Source organism: Pteronotus mesoamericanus, unplaced genomic scaffold, assembly GCF_021234165.1.
Source record: "Pteronotus mesoamericanus isolate MK-2021 breed Mesoamerican mustached bat unplaced genomic scaffold, CSHL_Meso_final contig_20, whole genome shotgun sequence".
In the NCBI taxonomy this organism is placed as follows: Eukaryota; Metazoa; Chordata; class Mammalia; order Chiroptera; family Mormoopidae; genus Pteronotus; species Pteronotus mesoamericanus.
This window is the reverse complement of record NW_026555085.1, coordinates 36,919,414-36,938,852: the sequence shown is the minus strand read 5'-3', so window position 1 is coordinate 36,938,852 and position 19,439 is coordinate 36,919,414. Positions and strand designations below refer to the sequence as shown.

General features: G+C 37.6%; 1 protein-coding gene across 4 annotated transcripts in view; it reads right to left on the bottom strand.

Moving 5' to 3' along the window:
* The window catches only part of SENP6 (SUMO specific peptidase 6), a 101,891-nt gene extending 93,845 nt beyond the window's left edge, over positions 1-8,046 (bottom strand). For all 4 annotated transcript variants that reach the window (XM_054569639.1, XM_054569642.1, XM_054569640.1 and 1 more), the window contains exon 1: positions 7,385-8,046. In XM_054569639.1, the coding sequence (XP_054425614.1) occupies positions 7,385-7,436 (52 nt within the window). In that variant the 5' untranslated portion in view covers positions 7,437-8,046. The remainder of the gene's footprint in view (positions 1-7,384) is intronic.
* Positions 8,047-19,439: the final 11,393 nt, after the last annotated feature.

Here is a 19,439-nt window from a genome sequence, read left to right as displayed (position 1 = left end):
CTCATGATGGAGTCTGAAATATATTCTTGAGTATATACCTTGGTACCTCTAAGGACTAAATTAATCTTCTCTGTGAATCACCAAAACCACAATATTCTTTGCCTCAGAATCCAGCTACTTATTGAACAGTGTTCTCTGGTTTATCTACTTCTTCATTCCAGTAGGTTTCTATGGACCTTTATGGCAGGATGCCAACATGCAGTTAGTTCAATCCAAGGCCATCATCAGGCAACAGTTTGGTGCTCTAAGCTCCTTGATCTTCTATGAAACATAAATATCAAGTGGTATTACCGTATCCCAAAGTAATGTAGTTGGCTCTTCTTTAAACAAAACACTCAGTTTCTTAAAATAGTTATGTCATGCTGATACATACAAAGTTCCAAAGCTAGGAGTTAATATTCAAACTTGTGAAGAAAATGCTAATGAAGATTCTCACACTTAATTGCTACTGTGACAAAATTAAATCATTCTTTGATATTCCCTGCCATGACAATACAGAATGGAGACCAAAGCAGACTGAAGAAAAAAGATTATATGCCAAACATTTGGAACTCCATTCCACTCAAACTGTGGCCACTGGAGTTTACAGAGACAGAGAAGATATTGATTTCCATGGAGGCAAAGTCAGCCAGGGTCATGATGGTGAAGTGACAGTATCTTCAGCTTGTCTCCAAGATTTAGGGGCAGATTTATACATTCAAGGTTTAGAGGGCAGAAAATTTACACATTCTTGAACAGAGGAAGGACAAGGTTATTCTATAGCTTTCAAACAAATCTCATGGAATTTCTAGATCTTCATGTCCTAAAAAATGGGCTCAATCTTTGCAAACAAAGAAGAAAGTGAAATTTATTGTACTACACATTGAACATCAGCACTGTTTTTCTCCCAGCTGTTTCAAAGATTGTAATGTAATTAATATGGGAAGAAAAAAATATTCAAAACCAAGCATGAAATGTTATTTGAAATAGTACATACACACACACACACACACACACACACACACACACACACACACCTCCACCCCCCACCCCAACTCCAAAGACAAGATGAGAATATGTCTTGGTTTTTTTTTACTACTTGAACCTGTAGTTTCAGATGGCCTTGAGGTAGTTGTTACCTTGGGACAAGGCAGAATATATAAACGTCCCAGTTTGCCTAGGACTGTCCCAAATTTTAGCACTGGAAGTCTGTACCCTCAGGAGACTAGACGTCCTAATTTTTGGTGATAGATGCAAATTTCTGGAGTACAAAACCCTAAGGCAGCCCCAAAAATAGGGGCTGAAAGCAACACCATTTTTAGTATGATATGAATATTGTACAGATAATCTCTACCTTCTTACTCACTGTTTTCTTAGCTGATGATGGCAACTTGCCACTGACAATAATGGATCATCCATTGTTGCATCACTCCAAGTAATGTGACTTAAGCATACAATTTTAGGGGGTTGTAACTGTTACCATTAACAGTCTGACTTTGACTTTGTGGATTAACTTTGTGTTTTATACTGACAGTGTTGGGTTTTTTTTTTTTTAGTTTTCTTTTAAAATTTCTTTTTTTTTTTTTCTTCTCCACTGTGCAACCCACTTCAGTACCTACAGCCTATGGGCAGAAATCTCTTTTATCTTTTTCCTTTTTTAAAAATTACAGTGGTACTTCAGTACTCATTGGCTTCAGAAGTCATCAAATTGGTACTCATCGCATTTTGGAGAGAAAAATGTTTCAGCACTCTGGCACTTCCTCGCCACTCGTCACACTTGCTAGAACTTGATGAGACATGATACCACCCCGCAAGAGAAAATGTTTCATCAATTGTGGCTTGCTTACCACTAGTCAGAATTCCGTTATTTTTAACAGAAAATTTATCTTAACTCTGTATTATTTTTCCTTCTCTTGCCCAACCCTCCTTCCAAAGGTAAAGTAGCTAAGAGGAAGAATGTAGTAGCAAAGGGCTAAAGAAGGGAGGGAGGAAGAAAATCCTGAAGAAAGCTAAGGCTGTAGGTCAGATCTTAAGTGCCTGTTGATTTCCCCAATTATTTTCTATGGGTCACATTTCTGAACAAACAGTTAACACCTAGAAAAAGAAAGGTAGTAAGTGAAAGAAGGACAATAAAAACTAAAGTTCAAATAAAATAGAAAGCAAGATGGAAAAGAAGGAAAGCAAAAAAAGGAAGTTCTTTTCTCTACCTAAACAAATATAGTAATACCAACTAACACATAGTGTTTGGAATTATATGCCCAGAATTGTTCTAAGAATTTAATATTATATATAAACACATTCAATCTTCATAGCAACCTTATGAGGTAACTATAATTACTATCCCTGTTTTCCACATATGAAAACAGAGGTTAAATAATCTATCATACAGCTAGTAAGTAGTAAAGCTAGATGTTGAATTCCAACATTCTGGCTCCTGAGTTCATGTTCTCAATGAATTTCTAATGAAAATTACTTCCATTCCAAGTGAGTTTTTTACCCTACTGTTCCATGGGAGTACATGAAATCAAGTGATAAGTAGAATTTATTAATTCAACTGGGACAAAATTAGGACATACATTTACGTAAGGAATAAATAAGGAATACGTGATGTCATTTCTAAAAGTAGTACAATCAAAAGAAAAAGGATCAGAACAGAATGGAGCACTTTGCGGTGTGTTTCCCTGAGCAAGTTGCACATATTCATGGAATGCTGGTCATTTAAGAGAAAGTGTGCTTCAGTTAAGAGGCTATTGTGAAATATTTGCTGTCCCCAGTAAAAGTGACTAACTGGGTTAAACTACAATTATATGCATTTATAACAAACGTGGCTAAGTATGGTTATGGGGAAATGGGAGAACCTTTTCATTTGGAGATATAAGTAATTTTGTTGTTATAGAGGAAACACTGCAGTCTTTTCATCCTACAGAGCAAAGTCCAAAGGGAGATGGGCCCAGAATAAAAAGGAAAACAAAGGGGTGTGTGCAGGGGTGTGTATGTATGGGTATGTGTGTATAAATGGAAAGATACAAAAAAAATGGGAGAAATATTGGTGTGGCAATTATTTGGTAAAAGAAAAAAGGCAAAGGGGAAGAAAGCTAGATGTGAACACGTGCTGCATTTAAAACAAAACAAAACAAAACAAAAACTGTGTGAGGAAGTAAACTTGTTAGAGGTTCCAGAGGAAACAATGGGGAAACTATCAAAAAAAAAGGTAACAAAAACAAGCAAGCTAACATCATTTCTGCCCTTATACTGCAACAGTTTCCTAACTGGTCTCACTGACAGTCTTTTGTTACTCTCTAAAGCTTTGTCTATGTGGTAGCCAGTGATCTTTTTTGAAGCAAATCTAATAATGGTGCCTCCAGTCTTATCCTGTACCACTCTCCTTGCTAGCACCACACTGTCCTTTCAGTTCCCTAAACACGCCAAGCTCCCTGTATTTTATTCCCTCTGCCTGGAAAGCGCCATCTCCCTACCTTTTCCTCTTTTATCCACCTTTCGAACTGTCCTGATTAGATAAAATTCTCATTATTATGATTAATCCCCTTTGACTGCATTTGACAGTTATTATTTTACATTTACAAATGTGATTATTTGATCACTGACTTTCCTCACTGGACTAAATAAAACTCCATGAAGAAACCATTTACTCCCCTCATCATTGGGCCTCTCAGCACTGTAAGTAGCTACGACATCAGAGGTGCTCAGTAAGTGTCTGTTGAATGAGTGAACAAAGAGAAGCCTGCCAAACTACCACAAGTGAAAGGGGGGGCAGAAGACAACCTTAAATGAATAGAAGAGAAAGAAACAAGTCAAAGAAGAGAAATAAAAAATTTCAATACAAGCTGCGGCCTAATAAAATTCACATAATTTTAGTGTGGCATTATACAAACAAAATAACATGCAAGCCAGTAAGCTTTTCCCTAATAAAGCCAGAAAAGAAACTGGTTGGTAATAGCATTTACTCAGGGGTTATAAGAATGTAAAACATAATTTAAAACAAAGGCACCTCAAACTCAATTTGACCAAAGCAGAGCTATTCAACATCTTGTTGCTCTATGTCTAAGCCATCTCAGAAAATGAAATTACCCTCCAACATCTCAAAGACCCTGGAAGTCACCTTTGATTCCTCATTTACGCTGATCCTCAATTTTATAATTCATTACAATCCTGTTAGCTCTACATCCAAACATATCTTCAACCTACCCACTCCTCTTCCCCAATCTCCTCTGCCACTATCCTATCCCAACACTTTATTTTTAACAACTATAATATTCTAATTAATGTTCCTGCCTTTACTCTTGCTCTCCTCTAGTTCATTCCACACTGAGCAGTGATTTTTTTCCCCCAAGATAAATTACATCATGACACCCCTTTGTCCCAAACTCTTCAATGACTTCCTACTTCTCAAAATGAAATAAAAATTTATGATCTTGTATTATAGATCTGCTGCTTCTTTCATAACACCCTCTCCTTTGCTTCCTATACTTCATCCATAATAACCTTTCTACAAAATGGAATCATATACTATCAACTCAGAACTTTACATGCATCATCCTCTCCGAGGTGTCCCATAGTTAAGGTGTTACCTTAACTCAGGTATCACCTCCTCAGGGAGACCTTTCCTGACTTTAACCACATGTAAAATGGCCTTCCTACTCTTTCATTAGTCTGTATGTATATTTCTTCCATAGCTTTTATCATATAACTATCATCTTTTTTTATTTAATTAACAACAAATATGTTCCAGGTGCAAGAAATATGATGGTGAAAAAGCAAAGTTCATTGTTTTCATGGAGTTTATTTTTTGTAGGACTGAAAAACATGAAAATATAAATTTATCATGTGATAAGCACTATTATGAAAAATAAAACAGTAAAAGAGAATACCATGTGTTTGTATGTTTATGTGGCAGCATGATACTTTATTCACGCTGAGCAGACCTGAATAAAGAAGGGAACTATGAGAAAAACTTAGGTAAGATTATTCTAAATGTACTGATTTTTAGCTATTTATTATGAGTCCCTCCTATTAAAATAAACATAAGTTCTATGAAGGCAGGGGGCTTAACTATCTTACACATTGCTGTAGTCACCTTGGTACAGTGTCTAAGTAGGCTGCTATAAATATCTCATAAGTGAATGAAAACCTACAACGGTGTTTCAAGAAGTCTACTGGAGACTAAGTAAAGTAGACTTTACTTAGTAGATGTTTGTAGATGTTTGACCTATGAAGAAATATTCTGAACGTGTTTAAACATGGTAATACAATATGTATGGCAATTACAGTGGAGCATTTTCTTATTAAGTGTAAAGAACCAAAAGAATTAAACATAAAAAAGTAAAATTAGTGAATACTATTCCATTTATTTTTTAAAATTCAGCACAATATGTGAAAATAATATGAGAAACTGAAATCCTTGCATTCCCTTATGCTCATATTCTAAACAAGTTACCATTTGCTTTCTTTATGAGAATGCTGAAGGAGACATGTAGAAACTCAAATTCATCACACCTGTTCACATTCAAAGGCCCTGAAGTTAGAAAAAACTAAAAGTAACAGTTTGAAATTCACATCAGCCCAGTATATGTTGGCTTTATTTGTGCTCTTTCTATTCTATGTTCATCTACTCAAAAACTAAACTGAATCAGAGGTATATGGAGAGGCCTCCACCCTGATAGTTCCATTGGTTAGAGCATTGCCCAGACACACCAAGGTTGTGTGGTTCGAGTCCAGGTCAAGGCACATACAAGAATCAACCGATGAATGCATAAATAACTGGAACAGCAAATTGCTCGTGCTCTCTCTTCCTCTCTCTATCAAATCAATTTTTAATGAATTTTTTTAAAAAGCATATGGAACCCCAAAACTTACCACAGTGCAAAAGTACAATCATCTGCATATGGAATATAGTAAGTATTAGTAAGCCATCTTTTGAGGTTTCAATACCAAAACAAAAAATGACTCACATCGCACCACAAGCTGTATCCCTCTCAGCCTCCAATGGGCACCTGTTCTGCCCAAACTAGAAGAGGTAGAACAGAGGTGATATTAAATGCACCCAAAAAAATGTACAAGCTTTCCACATCTTCTTACTAGGAGTCTAATATAAAATTCACATCATTTTTGGATAAAGAGTGGCTTGCAGAGCAAGATAAGATTCGTTTTGCTCTGATATATATTCACGGAAGAAGAATTAAGTAAATTAAGATTTCTTTTCCCACACACATCCATTAGTCCCTATTCTTTCATTAGACTGTTAAGTATTTACTGTGTTTCAGGCACTGTTCCAGGTCTTGTTAATAAAACCACAAAAAAGGTATAACCCATCCTTCAACACCCTCTCAAAGAAACTGTTACCACAGTTAAGTGATACTTTTTAAATTTAGAAAAGTTTCTAATTCGTTATTTTATAAAAAGTATCACTTATACTGCATAGGAAAATCATCTTGTCAATTACTCAACTTTTTAATAATCACTGCACAAGCAGATACACTCATCTTCCTAAACGTTGTGTGTGAAGGTAGTTTCCAACTACCAATGTGAAAATGAACCCACAGTCAGACTAAGCAAAGTGAACATTAAAGTTCTTTGTCCTCAACTACAATGAATTTAGCTGTATTTTGAGGGGCTTTATATACCATACGGGCAAAAAGCCAATATTGTTACCCTTTACCACCATTCCCAACGATAACCAAGACAGTTTTTCTTAAGACTAGCTATGTTTAACTTTCCCTCACAAGTGAACAAAAATGCAATCACCCAAACTTTGTCTGTTAGCTTTGGTGACTGTCCCAAAATTGAGTTTGTTAATCTCATTCTCTTCTTCCAGATGAGTTATTTTATAAAATATGCTTAGCAAAACACATTTTGTAAGAAGAGTACCAGACAAGGCCAGGCCCGGTGTGAACGCTGGCTGCGAAAGGAAGGCTGAAGCTGTGCGAAAGAGAAAGACCAGGGGGGAGAAAACAGACTCAGTTAAACTACCTCTCCCCTCCAGCTCAGACTGGCCCCCAATTTCACCCAACTGTAGCAATTTTAAACTTCCATGAACACCCAACAAGACCTGAATGCAACTGCTCTCGTCCTTAGCCCACCACCAAAAAATCCAAAAATGTCAGATTCACGCATACACTCCCGCAGGGTGACCACGCAGCCCGGTCTAAGCGCACCCTCTCACCCACGGGCTCGGGTCCAGACCAAGACCCTCGCACCCACGGACTCGAACCCAGCGCTCTCGCAACACGTTCCCTCCCCGCCATCGCCCGGGCAGCCCCCGCCCCCCGGTACCTCCACCGCCCCCCGAACCTACTCAGTGCTAATAACTGAATATCCGGGTATCGGGAGGGGGGCACATTTCCCTGTATTTCCCTATGCACCCCCGCAACGGCAGACATATAAGTACCTTCCAGAAAAGTAATTTCCCCTGTGCTGCCGCCGCTCTTGCCAGCCGCCATCTTCCTCCTCCCACGCCGCCTCCTCCTTAATCCATGGCCCACACAGCCGCCGCGCTCGCCGGGATGAGGGGCCGCGCCGCAGGAGAATAACCGCCTCAGGGTTGCGGGCCTAGGATTCAGCCGTCAAGCGGGCGGCGCTCCCACGTCCAGACGGGCCTACACAAAGAAGGCCAGGCGCTCCAGGCCTATCCGCGCCGGGTTTCTCTTCAGGCCCCTCCGGGGCAATGAGAGCGGCGGCGGCGGCGGCGGCGCTTCCCAGGCCCAGCTCCTCTCGGCCCACGACTCCCCATCCACCGCCCACCCAGGCCGCCTGAGAAACTTCCCCCAGCCACAGGGCCCCAGGAAGAGAGGTTGAAGGCGGGCGCGCAAACACGCCTCCCTTCGTCCCTGGCCGTAAAAAATGGCCGCACCCGCCGCGCTGGGGCGGCAAGGACTCCGCTAGCGTCAGGCTTCCCCAGACCCCTTGCTCCTTCTGCAGCCGCCGCCGCCTCTACGGCTGTCCGCCCACCCCGCCCAGGGGTGAATGCATCAGCGGAGGCCTTTGCGACTGTCCATGTGGACAGGGGTGGGTCTCTGCCACTGCCTCGCGTCCGTCGCCACAGCAGCTATAGCCGCCGCTGCCGCCGCCGCTCCTCCCCCACGGTGCCGCCGGCTCCCGCCCCCGCCCCGACGCCGCAGCCCCCAGCGCCGCTTTCCCCCAGGAACCCGGGCTCCGCTCGCCCGCGGATCGGACTGCGGCGCCCGGACACCGACTAGTAGAGCCCAGCGCCCCGCGCCCCGGCTCTCGGTAGGGCTGGCCCTCCGCGGCGCCAGCTCGGCCTAGACAAGTTTCGCCCCAAATCCCCACCGCCGAGGGCCCGGTGGCAGGCGCCGTGTGTGAGCGCTTCCTTCCCGGCCAGACGGGTGGTGAAACGGGGCTTCTGTGGCACCACAATTGCCTTTAATAAAACGTTAAAAGTTCATTTATCTGAAGAGGCCTTAGAATTTCAACCATCACCAAGTAAAGAGAAAAAGAGTGAGGTAGTTAAGTCAGCAGTTTAGAAAATGATTTGTGGTCTTCATTCATTTTTAAAGAAGTTTTCAAAGTAATTTATCAGGGAAGATTCTACGTATGCTTCACGTGACAATGTTAAAAAAAAAGCCTGTCATTTAAGTCCCAGAGACTTCAAAAACTACCTTACAAGTCAGGCCTATAATTAATTGCAAGTGACTATATCATGTTTGTTTTTCTTTTTCTTTTTTCTTATATTTTTAGCATTATAAAAATAAGACATTCAATAATGAAAATTTGGAAAATACAGTAAAGTTAAAAGAAGGAATGTGTAGTCCCACCCCCGAAACTGAATTCCTTTCTGTGTGTAGTCTTCTAAATGAACATTTTCCTTACATCCCTCACTATTCATCTTTTTTTAAAAAATTATGCTATATAGTAGTGATATAAAATGATGCAGCAAAATAGGATTAAGTGCGATCTTTCGGGTAATGAACTGCTCTAACTAGTTTAACTGTACTGTTAACCAAGGTATAAGACAATCTTTTTATTTAAAAGTTCTTTTAAAATCTTGTCCTAAAACGAACTAATAATCTTTCCTGATTAAGTAAGAACGATGTAAGTATAATTTATTGTAATTTTGTTATTTTGTTTCTTGAGGATATTGGATGATCCAGTTGTAATGCTCTATGACATAGGCTGTGTCAATGACAGTATAATACTGAAGTGTGTAGACACTAAGCAGATGTGGGGGACTGGACTCATTTCTACAGACTTCAAATAATCACTGATTGTAAAATACATACCTGCTGGCTTTGAAAATGGAAGAAGATGCCGGAAGTCAAGGAATGTGGAAAAGGCAAGGAAACTGATTCTTTCCTAGAGCTTTCAAAAAGTAAAGATGACACCTTGAATTAGCCCAATGAGACAGATGTTGGACTTCTGACCTTTCAGAACTGTAACATAATAAGTTAAGTTGCTAAATTAGTAATTTGTTATAGTAATCACAGAGAGCTAAAACACATGAACAAAGAAACAAGGTGAAATTATATAAAAGATGTCTTTTAAACAAGTAAGTTAGTATCTTTCAGACAAAGTCATTGTTTTATTTTTGTGTTGTTAATTTCACCTAATCTCTATGGAACTCCATAATTCCAATTTTAAAGAGAAGTATGGATTAAACCCATGGTTCTCAACCTTTAGCATGCAACAAAATCACCTGTAATGGCTCGTTAAAACATTTAAAATTACAATTCTGGGACAGTCTGAAACTGAAATCAGTTTAGGTACTAAATTTTGGTGGGGCTCACCACAAATGACTCCATTTTTGGTCACTCGTTCATATCACCTGAGACAAGTGCACATAGCCCTTCGAAAACTATCAACCAGACATAACTTGTGGAACCTGGTATCGTCTTCTGAAATTTGCATTTAGTCATGGTCTACCTATATACTGCTTCTAAGTGCAGTATTTCAAAGAACATTTTGATAATTATGTTTTCAAAAAATATATGTATTAAAACTGGGTTACTATTTTATTAACTATTAAGCTCCACCAGAATAAAATTCATGTTTACTTATGCAGTTTTATATACTATTTTATTTTATTTTAATTTTTACTTATTGATTTTATAGAGAGAGAGAGAAGGAAAGAGAGAAATATCAATTTGTTGTTCCACTTAATTATGCATTCAGTGATTGCTTCATGATATACCCGCACCAGGAATGGAACCTTCAACCGTGGTGCATCAGAACGATGCTCTACCCAACTGAGCCATGGAACAGGGCCTATACAGTTATTTTAAATCTGGCTAAAATAAAAGAAACAACAACTGTGATATAAAAGAAAAATTTGTAGCCATATACAGAGAAAAAATTTGTTATTATGTATCTATTACCAACTTAAGTCTTCCTTCTGGCCTTCTCAAGAGAGCTCAAATTGTTTCAGTATTGTAATCTTCAAAGCCAAGCCCTAGGTTCACCCCTAGATTGCTGATCCTTTTAAGGGTATCTTTCCTACATTTCTACCACAAAGTTACTTGGGGCAAAGACCTTTTCAGGACCCCTCAGAAGATTGTATTCAATGCTTTCTAAAGAATATGGGCTCCAGAATTCTGTGACTTTGAATTTTCCTTGGGAAAGATTGTTTTAAATATGTTGTATTTAAACATATTTATTCAGCAAACAAGTATTTGCTTTGTTTATTCAGCAAACAAGTATTAACCCACGGGAGCAAGACTCTAGACAAAAAGTGCATTGCAAATGGAGGATAAACGTTCATAGGCTCTAAGTAGAAAAAAAAGAAGCAGCATTTGAGGAACTGAAAGAAATACAAAGTATTTGGAGCTTAATTAAGGTGAAATGCTGCAAGGTGAGACTAGTGAAGTAGATAGGGAGGGCCCTGGTACTCCAAGTTTGCAGTTTTGATCCCCAGTCAGGGCACATACAAGAATCAACCAATGAATGCATAAGTAAGTAGAATAACAAATCAATGTCTCTCTCTCTGTCTCTCTCTCTCTCTCTCCCCCCTCTCTCTTTCTCTCCCTCCCCTCCCCCCTCTCCCCAATTCTTTCCTCTCTCTCTCGAAAAATAAATAAATTAAAAAATTAAAGTAAATATATAGTTGTATGGCTGAGAATTGACTAAGGCTAGGTTGGGGTCATCAGAGTTGGAAAAAATGAATAAATTCAAGATTTATTCAGACAGTAGATTTAATTTAAAAAAGAGAACCAAGAGCAATTTTTAGGTTCCTGATTTGTGAAATAGTGTCAAAACTATTCACTGAGCTAAAAGTCCCAGAGAGAAGTAGTTTTGGGAAGGGTCTCATGCTCATCCTGTTCATTGTCTCAGTCCTGTTTTCCTTTGAATTCTGCTTGCATAGGATGATTGTGTAGTCTTAAAAATGTTAGTTCTTTGGTAATCACCATTGATCATCCTTTCTTACAGGACTCAGACCACACAGAAAACTGAGGGGATTCTTAATATGAGCACTTCTGAATACATGTTTATGGTGCAATTTAAATAGGCTATGGTTATGCTAGTATATTGCTTGTTCTCAAATGTATGGTATGGTTAAACATCATAAAAATTATAAAGAGCAGAATCAGCACTCCTTTTTGCAAAGAAGACCAACTTCTGGTGGACTGAGGACAGTGGGGATCATGAAGGTACCTGGGGTATGGAACTCAGAATACATGAGGAGATTGAGTTAAAGGAGGATGGACTCTGCCCCTATTTTAATAGTAGGAAATAACAAATATAGTGGGTAAGTACAGATGCAGGTAGTTTTGGTAAACAAAGGGAATATTTTTCTTGTGTGTTGTATTTCTCTTTGAAGTAAGAAACAAGGAATTCTGCTGAAAGTGATAGTATTCAGGTTGGAGGAGTTCGATATAGTTGTGGTGGACAGCTGGAGAGCACTTGATTTGAGAACCTGGCAGAAAGGCTGATAATACAAAAGTTCCCTGAGATGAGGCAGTCATGATGTTATAGTGGAACCATACTTCTCTCTTGGGTGACTTTCTTCAGGGACGCTCACCCTCCTATGACCCATCAGGGAAGGTGGGTAACAGGACTTACTCCAGATGAAGATTTTAGAGGAGGGGAGCAGAAAAGGGGCAAAAAGGCAAGGGAGTGGAGCATATAATCAAGAAAGAATAAGTGACATGATGCACCATGGAATCTAAACTAAATGGAGAGAGAACTAAAGACAGAAAACAGAGGAGTCAAAGTTTAGGGATTACAGTGAGATTGAAAATAGTCATAGTGGGTGTGTTTGGAGATGGGATGTTTGAATCACCCAGTCTGTAAGAGAAGCAGGTCCAGGTTTAAACTTGAGACCAGAGTAAGTGAAAAGACATTAGAATTTGGGTTGGCAGGACCCTGTTTCTTTTGGTTTTTCCCCAAATTTTCTTTAATAAAATAATTAGAAAAAATAAAATAACTTGTATCCACTGTAATTACTCATCCATTTGAATTTCAATAGTTAATTTTCTCCGTTATATTTACTTTTTTTATGCCAGTATTAATTGTGTTTAATATGACAACTAAAAGATAGCTGATATCTGAATGTAATTTGCTAACTTTAAACAATAAAGATATGCTAGACTTTTAATAAAAACATATAACTCGAACTGATTTTGTAATTAGTCATATTTCTAAAATTCAAGGACATTTTCAGTAACATCTCTGAACTTCAAAATGAATATATAAAGATGGGCCACTGGATATTTGTAAATATACTAAACATATATTTGATATATGGGGTCTGTCCAGAAAAAGCCCAGCCATTGTTAATATAACAATAATGGTTTGCGTGACATTGGTGTAACCTGGCAGCCAAGCAGAGTGGACTGGAATATGTGTGCATGAACAATGGCGACTTCTCACTGTGCTAGTCAGTTGGGGCAATGGTCGCCGCTGAGTGAGTATGTGTGCTGTGTAGCCACTGCATTCAAAATGAGTGAGCAAGTAGAGCGATGAACCTACCTCAAGCAAATTTCACATTAAGCTTGAGCATTCCTTTGAAGAAAGTACTCGGATGGCTCAGATGGCTACAGCTGTGGACAACTGGTAATTAGCAGCTTCATCACAGCAATGTGCCAGGTCATACATCATCTCTTGTACAAACTTTTTTGGTGAAACATCAAATCATGCAGTTGACTCAGCACCCCCTACAGCCCAGATTTGGCACCCTGTGACTTCTGGCTTTTCCTAAAACTAAAATCACCTTTGAAAGGGAAGGGATTTCAGACCATTTATGAGACTCAGGAAAATACGATAGGGCAGCTCATGGTGACTGGGAGAATTGTGTGAGGTTCCAAGGTGACCTCACCCAAGGGGACCAAGGAGGTCCCACACAAATGGGACAGAGGCACCATTTTCCTATGCACAATGTTTCTTGTTTCTTCTTCAATAAGTGTCTCTATTTCTCATATTAGATGGCTGGGTACCTTCTCAGCATCTAAGTTTTAGGTACATGTCCTTATTTGAAGTTTTCTAGGCCCTGAATCCTGCTTAAAAGGATATATAAGGCTATCAATCTTTAGTTGATCATATTCCTATGAAAGAACAGTGATTTCTGAAAATATCTTTAATCTTATACTCAAATATGAAAAATGATAATTTCACTTGTAATTGCAAACTCATAGAATAATAATTGAACTGGAAAGAAATTCAGAGATTGTTTTATGTAGTGGGCCCAAGATCAGCAAGCAGCTTTTGGATCAACTGGGAACTTCGTGAAAGTGCAACTTCTCAGGCCCACTCCAGACCCACTGAACCAGAAAGTCTAGGAATAGGATAGCACAATCTCAATAAATCTAGAATTTCTGGTCAGCACTGGTGAGATAATTTGCCTGATGAAACCCATTCATTGTTTTTCCTGAAAGAAATTGCCCCATTTCTTCCATTTTGTGCAGTTCCTCAAAACACCTTTTTATTTTATTTTGTTTGTTTCAGAGGGCACGATTTTAATTATTAGATGGGATGCTACCCGATTCACAAATTCTTCAATAACACCAGTTAGATCTTAAAATTTACTAGGTTGAATTTTTGTTCTTCAGCAAGTGTTATATGAGAATAATGTGTAAGTTTCTGTTATATGTATGTAAGTTTCTGTTTTAATATAATTTCTACATTACAATATTTCAGTTCACTTTCAACATTTTGATTATGTAATTTTTGCTTTTGTATAATACTCCCATGCTTCATTCTTTTAAAAAATTGTTCTGTTCTTTTAGTCAATGCTTTCTGTCCCAAACTAATTTTTTAAATATTTTAAATGAAGATATCCTCATAATAACACATTTCTTTTCTTTTCTTTTTTGATGATTTTATTTATTTATTTTTACAAAAGGAAAGGGAGGGAGAAAGAGAGGGAGAGAAACATCAATGTGTGGTTGCCTCTCACATGCCCACTGCTGGGGACCTGGCCTGCAACCCAGGCATGTGCCCTAGTCTGGGAATCGAAGCATCGGCCCTTTGGTTAGCAGGCCGGCACTCAATCTGCTGAGCCATACCAGCCAGAGCATAACACATTCCTTATAATAATCAGTTCCTACCAAGTATCTTCAGTGTCAACATTTAATTTACAGTCAAGTTTTCAGGTAATCAGGGCTAAATTATGACTTTCCTGTGCCCTAGGCACTTTTGTTGTCATGGTGCCCTTCCTTCACAAGAAATATATTAAACTATTTTTAAGCCAAAGTTACAGTGCTATATATAAAACTGTATTTTTAATTTTTACATTAGCTAATTTTAAAGCTGCTTTAGTATAAAGATACAATGCAAGCTGGACTCATTATTATATAGCTATTATTATATTAATTTTTTCTTCTGATTTTAAAGGAAATAATATTAAAACATTTTTAATAAGACTCTAAAAGTACCATGGGCCCCAGGTACTGTGCCTCCTATGCCTGATGGATGTGTTAGCCCTGTAGATGACCTCTGGACCCTCTCATGATCATGAACGGAAATGCTCATGCAAGAATCAACCTCTAACTGAACTCTGAAGCAGTGGTTCTCAAACTTTAATATGTGTAAGAATCGAGTGGAGAGCTTATAAAACAGACTCATGGGCTCCCTCTCATGCCATCTGATTCAGTATCAGGGTAGGGCCCATTCATTTGAATTTATGATAAGCTCAAAAAGCAATGCCAATGCTACTGTTAACATAAGAATGTCCTAACTTCAAAAGAATTTTTATAAATTTATTTGAACCGAACTGACAGTTGCCAGGAAGCAAGATCTCACATTCTCTGGGGAATGACAGTTTTGCAGTTTCTTTAATACATTTGAAACAAGGAGGGAACATGCATTTGAAATAAGATGAGTATGTGAAGGTGAGAGAGCAAGGTGGGAATTAGATTACAGGACAAAGTTATGTTCTTTCTTGAAGGTGGATATTTCAAAGGTGTATTAACCCATTTAGAGGTTCTGAGCTAGTCATCCCAAGATGTGCTTCTGTGGTATGTGGATTGTTTTGAGCTAAGTGCATCTTTAGCTGTGGGCTCAGAAGAAAATTCTGATTAGGGGCCTTACCTATATAGGAGATTATCAAAGATAACCTATTTACTAAACATCTGCTCTTCTCATTCTGCAACAACCCTTTGAAGCTCATAAGGCAGTTCATTATATCCTTAGCTCAGAATGTCTTAAATCCTCAAAGCATAAAAAATGTAAGGGCTAACATGCACCGAGAGTTTTGAACTTTAAACACCTTCACCTTATGAGGTTGAAAGTTTTACTGTATAGCTAGCTTTCTCATTCCTTCTTCTTAATACTGTGTCATTATAAATATTATGGATGGAAAAGGAACCACATACTAAACCTGACAAGCTCAAAGGAGGCCTGCGTAATGGGTCTTACAAACTCTGAGTCCTAAAATAACCTCATAGGGTGGTCTGAAGTTAAAACTTTTAAGCTAAAAGCAAGTCATAGGAGGTTGTCATATCCTAGGCCAGTATCTTTTTGACAAGTCAATCTTTACCTTACCTGAACCTGTGTATTATCTTTTGGTCTCTAAGATAACATATCTTTGGAATGTCAGAGTGATCCCCCTTTTTCTAGACTCCTCAGAGCACAATCTCCCGCCTAAGCAGAGACCACTCATTGTTATCTCGTTGCCCAAATGCCATCTCTATGTGTTGTAAATGACCATTAACTATCCTATACAGACCGATGTAAAAGAAGTATTTCTCTCTTCATTTTACTCTTAATTTTTTTTATTTTAGAGAGAGAGAGAAAGAAAAAAGAGAGAAACATTGATGTATTGTTCTACTTATTTATACATTTATTGGCTGCTTGCTGTATGTGCCCTGAATGGGCACCAAACCCACAACCTCTGTGAATCAGAATGATACTCTAACCAACTGAGCTGCCTGGCCAGGGCTTCATTTTGCACTTTATCTAATCTTAGATATTTTCCCCCCTTGCTCTCTTTGCCTCCCTAATCTACCACCAATGAATTTCATGTAACCTTCCTTACGCCTCCTCCTTTAATTGTAATGTATGAAATAAACTGTGAAAATGCCATTCTCTGGAGCATTTTCTCAAGCCATTGAGATTTTGCTTCCCAGTAATTGTCATCAGTTTGGCTCAAATAAACTTATAAAAACTCTCTATAGGGTTGGACATTTCTTATGTCAACAATATAAACACATCAGAGAATCACCTTTCACCATCTATGTGTGTGTATGTATATGTGTGTTTCTTCTAGCTTTTCTTTCTGTGATTTTTTTATTCTTCACAAACATAGTCTAATACAAATGTGGGCTATTTTCTAAATTGTATTTTTCAAGAAAATGTTTAATGATCTCAAAGTTTACCAAACGTTAGCCCACAACCCAGTGTAAAGGGGTCACAGTGTTTTCACCAATCATAGAGACATAATGAAATATATAACAAAGGAAATATTACAAGGGTAGATAAATGATCAAATACGTTATGCAGCATCCATTAGTGAAATGCTTTGCAGCTATTTAAAGCAGTGAAGTAGATCTATGTACTGATCAGGAAAGTATCCATGATTAATTAAAAAGAAAAAACAAGTTACAAACCAGTTTGACATCATTTTTATAAAAAATGTATAACTAGCTAATCTGTTTAGCACATGCTCTTTCAGAGGAATTAGAGAGTCTTCTTTTTATGGAATTTTAAGTAGTTTATGGGTTACAGGTAAGCTGCTTTCCTCCTAGTGTTTATCAGTATTTTTAAACAATTTAAAGCTAAATAAATAAATAAAGCTGTATTTTTATAAACATTTTCCTTGAAACTCTGAAGTTTAACAGTATTATCTTATAATTTTCTTTTTTTAAAATGCATTTTTTTTCCTGAAACAAAAATATGGTCATTATGGACCCTCCCAATTTGTATATATTCTTCTTACTTTTCAGGCCTTGCCCACAGTTAACAGCCTAAGATTTTAGGTATGAAAACCATGTAAGTTTGATAATCTTGGATGTGGGAAAACAATTTTATATATATTATATATTGATCAGAGTTAAATTCTAGATTATTGCAGTTGATTCCTCTATTTATTATTATGATTTTTATTAGATTTATATATATTATTCTTGAAACCACCATGGAATTAGGTAGAATTAAATTAAATTGCTGTTTTTGTAGTTAAAAAATAATCACATTTTGGTATTTCATATGCCTCTACCTAATAATCAATAGCTATCTTGAATTGTCATGTGATAATTTACCTAGAAAATAACTGTGGAAAATGTAGATTTACCTTAATATTGTATTATATGTACATGAAAGCATAATATTGGAAACTTGGTTTATTAAAGTTGTAGAACTTACATGGTGACTACTAAGGCTATAACATGGGCATGTGCTACAGCCTTGGTTTCACTGTAATATAAAAGCAAAGATTATTGGCCCTGGCTGGGTATCTCAGATGGTAGAGCATTGTCCCACTGCGCCAAGGTTGTGGGCTCGATCCCTGGTCAGGGCACATGAAAGAATCAACCAATGAATGTATAAATGAGTAGAACAACAAATCAGTGTTTTTTATCTCTCTCTCAAATCAATAAAAAAAAATTAAAAAAAAAGAGTATTATAAATATTAAGGATAGCAACAATTATCTATAAAGTGGTATATTGGACAGATAGGTTTTTATAAAATTGACTCATTTGGGTAGATAAAAGGGAAGATGTGTCAGACCTTTAATAAGGAATTACTTTAAAAATGTTTATGATTCTATCCTCCTGAGAAAAAGTCATAATTTAGTTTGGAATGCTTTGGATTGGAATGTATTATACAGAGAGTCAGAGAACATTTGTGCTGGTCAAGCACCTCATGCCCATGAAAGTATTTTATTTTCTACAGATTACTGAACTTTGTCATTCTAAGCAATATGAAGCACTTAGGTATTTGTTTTTGAATGTGTCTTCACTCAGCAAAGGCCCTTGCCTGTTATGCAACAAACTTGGCAGACTAGAACAAGCTAAGGAACATTTTGTAAAATCTGAACTATAGCTACAGAAACTAGCACCAAGATACTATCTTGCTTCTTTAGCCCTTTTCTTCAGAGAGGACAATGAGGATAAATTATTAACAAGCCATGGTCCTGGAGGAGTTATTGAAACCATGTCAGTAGCCAGCCATGTCTCTCCTGAAAACACTTTGGACTGGGAGAGTATTCTACACTGAAGCCAAGCATGAAAGTATAGGGAAACAGGATGTTGGTGCTCTTTGCTTCTTGCTGTTATCATGAAGTCAACCTAATTGAAAAAAAAATTAAGTGTCTTATCTAATTCTTTTAAATCATGTGGATAGGTTAGACTGCCTTTGGTGTCTTTAATAAGATTTAGAAGCTTTTTGGAATATCTGAGTACATAAATGAATTAGCAATATGTGAGCTCATATCCCTAAGAATGTTTATTTAAACATCGCTGTAATAATGTAAAATCTCCTTCAATAATACCATGAGAGAAAATGTTTCCTGGCCCACAGTTCAACATGCTACTTCCTAAAACAGTTTCTCTATATATTATTGAGATAGTTGTTCCATTTAAATAAAACATTGTAGGAATCTCTACCCTCCCTCAAAATATGTATATATCTCTGGTAGAGAAATCAACCCAAATGTAAAAATAAATTGGTCATTTTCCAATGTCTGGCATGGTGTTCAACATTTAGTAGATATTCTATAAATATTTGCCGAATTATCTTACAAGTTAAATACTTTCTTTTTCTGGAGTATGGACATATCATAAATTTGGTGGACTGTAGCCAAGCTTACTGAACCAAAACTTCAGTAAGGGCCAATGGTGCACTATAATGTAAAAAAATAAATAAATAAATCATGTGATAATAGAATCACTCCTTGATGGAACTGGGCTTCTCAGTGGCAGAACTTTAGACATAATTCTATAGAGAAGAAGAGGAACATCAGGGAACTCCTTTCACTCATTGGTACCATTATACCTTGTTTAATCTTTGCATTTCTTTTTGTTGATTTATTAGTCATATAAACTGAAATGAACCTTAATCA